Below are 5,000 nucleotides of genomic sequence, written 5' to 3'. Positions count from 1 at the left end.
TCAGGAGAAGTGACTGGCGAATCTTTCTTCTGGAAGGGGCTGGTGGGTGCAAAGTAACTCCTGAAGGGATTGGTCTCAGAGAACACTGGAGGAACGGGCTTGGTGCTGTAGTTATAGCCACCACCACCCCCGCCACCCTCACCTCCACCTCCTTGCATGAATGGATTTGTGCTAGCACCTCCACCACCTGAAGCATTAACTTACTCATAAGTTCTTTGGCAATTGCAATGGCAAGACTTCTCAGTGTTCGATGAATTGTGAAGTTCATTGTGAGAAGCGACATTTCCATTAACTATGGAGTTTGGGTGTGACTGTATAAATGTGTGTGTGTGTCTACTTGTGTATCTATGTGCATGGCTGTGCATCTGTGTATATTTATGTATGAATGATGATCGGTGTGTGAAATAAGGCACAGATAAACTTATGCACACACATTATTCAGCAGAATCAATTGGCTGAATTTTTTTTATAGGCTATTCCATTTAGTATCAGAGCTATTACTGCTAGTTAAGCTGCAAGTCTCTGACCTGGTATGTCAAGCATTCCATTGGTTGCATTGTAAGTCCCATAACCAGCATCTGGTGCTCCCTCATTCAACTTTTGTGAACTTAATGCCCTTGGCATCGGATTTGCTGGTACACCATGGGGAGCAAGGGCTGTTCCTTCTTCCGCCATCTGCCTTGGGTCCTCCTCTGGAGGCAGATCAGGCTGGAAGCCTACGTCTTTGCGGTAGAAGTTGATAAAGATGAAAAGTCCCAAGACAATCAAGGACACCACACCATATGAACGGAACACAACTGCAGTACCTGTAGGGATTAAATAGGATTGAATTTGTATCCATAAATTAGAAGTATCTAAAAAAAAAAACACCAATATTAATGTATTAAGTTACCTTTTACTAACAAAAGAGTTTAAACAAACTTAAAATCAAACGTAGAGATATTTTTTTTAATGGAACCAAGCACCGTATGAGAAAACCTGTTTAATAGTATACTAACCAAAGTAACTGACAAAGATTCCTCCAACGATAGCACCACATCCTCTGCCAAAGCCATGATGGATGCCCTGGAGTACTCCTTGAGAAGAGGCTCGGAGATGAGATGGAGTGTTGTGTGCAATGTAGGAGCAGCAGGCAGCCCACACAGCAGCATGAGTAATACCTATAAAATATTGCAAACTTATTGAAGGAATGTAAACTAATGCACAATGTGGAGGTGCATGTGGATTTTCTCTAATAAGTACACAGGCAGATTTTAATGATGATATTATATATATTCTGGATTCTCAAAGTAGATAAAGAGGGCATATTCTTGAACTCAAAACAATATTTTTGGATGTGAGTAGATCACCTAAAATTAATATGAAAAGGGTAAAAATATATCAGACTTGAGAACAGATGCTGGGATAGCTCCTGCAACTCTGGTTGTCTTACGCACCTTGAATAAATTCGAAAGGCAAGACCCACCATGGGTTCTTGATCCAGGAAATGTACATGAAGCGAATAACGTTGCCTGTCAACCCAATACACAACACCTGAAAAAATATGGAAATAAGTAACACAATAAACATGAAGAAAGTCTTTGATTAGCACAATTCAAAAATATATTGTAAGCTTAGTGTTTTCTTTATAAATCTATGTATATGTCTTATTACTGATTTTTTTTTTTTTTTTTTCTTGTAGAAAGAGATGATGGGAAGATACACCATACCTTTACGTGCCCTATCTGTGAGATGAGTCGGAAGCTGAAGAAGTAAGCAAAGATTTCTGATATATGGTTGATGATACTAGCAATACCAAATACAGTTGGGGTACCACCATAGTCCTGAGAAAAAGAAACAATTGTGAGACAGACATATAAGCTTTTTTTTCTTTTTATACCTTAGAATCGTCACAATAATTCAGTGCATTCAACATTTTTTTTTTTAATGTTCTGATATATATATTTATATATATATATATATATATATATATATTTATATGTATATGTATATATATATATATATATATTACATATTCCTATGTATTTATGTACATACAAACACACACACACACACACACACACACACACACACACACACACACACACACACACACACACACACACACACACACACACACACACACACACACACATACCTGCAAGTGCCAGAAAAGGAAAGCAAAGATCAGCCCAATGCCAAAGCCCATCCACCAGGCTACGAATAGGAAGGCGCCGCAGCGAAGGTTTTTAAACTCTCGCAAAACGACAAACCACTCAGGCATTTCCTTCATTGTCTGAGCAAAGATCTTGGTCTGCGGAAAAGAAATTGGCTTACTATGAACACATGATCTAAATCTATACATATATACATAAATATTGCAAATTAATAATTTTCTTTCAATATTATGAGAGAAACAACTTTATCATTTCAGATTACAAGAACAGAACTAGATCTCACACATAGTTATGTATGCAGCAAACCATATCAAAAACTCTCCGCATCAAAAGCACTCATATTATAAATATAATCAGAATTCAGTGAATGAGCCTCACTTTGATTGTTCCGATAGCTTCATCAATCTTCTGCCTCTGTGACTTCTGCTCCTGCATTGGTATCTTGGGCTCATTCCAGGGTCTTGGTCCATTGTCCACTGGCTCCTTCACCTCCTCCAAGGTCATGTCATTGGACGCTTCTGAGTAGTAGAACTAATAAAGGGAATATTGCGTTAGGCGGGCTATATGGTGTGATAGGTGTGGTACCTAAAAGTTGCATATGAACACATGTAATAGGAAAAAAATAATCATTATTTCTTCCATATCAGTGAATGCATAAACAAAAACAAAAAAGAAACATAAAAAAAGGGGAAAAAAAGGAATTTGAAAAGGAAATGTGCATATCTTAGCACTTGAAACATATGAACCCACCTTGAACTGCGAAGCTGTTATCAGTGCACAACCCATGAGAACGCTGAACACAGCAAAGCATATGGTGTAATTCCGCTCCTTCTCATGGGGTCCACAGGGATGTCCTGGGAAGGCAGTGGAGTGGTCGAGAGCAATGCCCACGAAGAACATAGCCAAGCCCCATCCCAAGGAACCGAACATTCTCTGTCGTCCATAGTGATCTGCCTCGTCTCCCAAGTACGTCAACACCTGTTGGTTTAGTTAAGGGTTAGAGTTGCATCCATTAATTAGACTCTATTTCTTGTCATTTGGTTGTTATGACATATCATATTTTTATCCTTACAGTAACAAGGAAAACATTCATTGTACTTGTTGGTTTGGAGAAAGGACCTATTTGCTCACATTTAACACTCATATTAATGGAACATACTTCCTCTCTGTACTAGGGTAATTAAATTATGTGGTGAAGTGCCATTAAAAAAAAAAAAAAAGCATTCATTGCAGACTTTGGATAAATGTAACATCTATTGTATTGACATATAGTAGATGTGTATGTATGAGTTTATATTCCTGATATTACCCACAACCACACACTCACACACACACTCATACCCACACCCACACCTACACCCACGCCCACACCCATATGCACACCCACACCCATACCCATACCCACACCCATACCCACACCCACACCTACACACCCACACCCACACACACCCACACCCACACACACACACACACCCACACCCATACCCACACACCCATACCCACACCCACACACACAAACCCACACCTACACACACACCTCCACACCCCCACCCACCCAATAAACACACAAGCCCCCCCTCTCCCCCTTCCCCTTCCCCTTTGCCTTCCCCTTCCCCTTCCCCTTCCCCTTCCCCTTCCCCTTCCCCTTCCCCTTCCCCTTCCCCTTCCCCTTCCCCTTCCCCTTCCCCTTCCCTTCCCCTTTCCCCTTCCCCATCCCCATCCCCTTCCCCCCTCCCCTTCCCTTCCCCTTCCCCTTCCCCTTCCCCTTCCCCTTCCCTTCCCCTTCCCCTTCCCCTTCCCCTTCCCCTTCCCCTTCCCCTTCCCCTCCCCTTTCCCCGACCCCAAAGCCTTACCGCAGAGTCAGCCAGAGTGATGGCAGGACAGCTGAAGAATTCGCCAAGAATGACAACCAGGAGCAAGAGGAAGAAGACCTTTTGCACGTCAGTCGATCTGTAGACGATGCTGGAGAAGGGAGGGGAGAGCCAGTCTTCTGTCCCTTTGAATTCTTTGAAGTTCAGCTGCGTGGATGGGAAAGGGTTGTTAGTTAAATACAGTTATTCGAGTTTTAAATACAAGTACAGTTATTCGAGTTCTAAATGTAAGTACGATGTTTATGATGGTGGTGATAGCGTTTTGGTGATCATAATGATAATGATAATAAAGTTGACAATAGCAGTAATTTTAATCGTGGTAATGATAATAATAATAATGCTTATGATGATAGTAGTAGTAGTAGTAGTAGTAATAGTATCAGTAGCAGCAGCAGTAGCAGTAGTAGTAGTAGTAATGATAATATCAATAACAATGATAATAATGATGACAATAATAATAATAATAATAGTAATAATCATAATTATCATAATAATGATAGTCATAATAATATCAATGACTACAACAATAATGATGATAACATTAAGAAGAGCAATCATAATATTGAGGATTATGAGAATGACATTAATAAAAATTGATAAAAGTAATAGCAATATCAATAATGATTATAATAACGGTTATGATAAAAACAGTAATATCACTAATAATGATAATAATAACACTAATAACGGTAAAAATCACAATATGATGATAATGATAATAACAATAATGATAAATATAATGATCTCATAATAATATCACTATGGTCAAAATCGTCATAATGATAATGATAATGTGTGATAATTGTGTAGTGTGTGTGTGTGTTGTAATGTGTGTGTTGTGTGTGTAACAGTGTGTTCATGTCATAGTAATATATTGTGATGTAATATTGTAAAGATAATAATGTTAAGTGTGTGTGTGTGATGTGAGTGTGGGTGTGGTGTGTGTGTGTGTGTGTGTGTGTGTGTGTGTGTG

General features: G+C 39.4%; 1 protein-coding gene across 4 annotated transcripts in view; it reads right to left on the bottom strand.

The window, feature by feature from the left end:
- jef (major facilitator superfamily domain-containing protein 6 jef) overlaps positions 1-5,000 on the bottom strand; it is a 17,340-nt gene that overhangs the window by 4,191 nt on the left and 8,149 nt on the right. For 3 of the 4 annotated variants that reach the window (XR_006222664.2, XM_043006601.2, XM_086548904.1), the window contains 9 exons: positions 4,010-4,174; positions 2,907-3,134; positions 2,535-2,687; positions 2,138-2,293; positions 1,710-1,823; positions 1,437-1,533; positions 999-1,160; positions 528-806; positions 1-187 (listed from right to left, as the gene is read on the bottom strand). The exon at positions 1-187 is cut by the window's left edge and continues 40 nt beyond it. Coding sequence is in view for 3 of the 4 variants with exons in the window: in XM_043006601.2 (XP_042862535.2) it covers positions 1-187; positions 528-806; positions 999-1,160; positions 1,437-1,533; positions 1,710-1,823; positions 2,138-2,293; positions 2,535-2,687; positions 2,907-3,134; positions 4,010-4,174 (1,541 nt within the window). In the remaining variant the exon portion in view is untranslated. The remainder of the gene's footprint in view (positions 188-527; positions 807-998; positions 1,161-1,436; positions 1,534-1,709; positions 1,824-2,137; positions 2,294-2,534; positions 2,688-2,906; positions 3,135-4,009; positions 4,175-5,000) is intronic. The other variant, XM_043006603.2, reaches the window with a different exon arrangement.

The sequence above is a fragment of the Penaeus japonicus genome, unplaced genomic scaffold, assembly GCF_977035675.1.
Source record: "Penaeus japonicus unplaced genomic scaffold, GWHDUDI00000001_assembly GWHDUDI00000021, whole genome shotgun sequence".
NCBI classification, from domain to species: Eukaryota; Metazoa; Arthropoda; class Malacostraca; order Decapoda; family Penaeidae; genus Penaeus; species Penaeus japonicus.
This window is presented reverse-complemented; position numbering and strand designations above follow the sequence as displayed.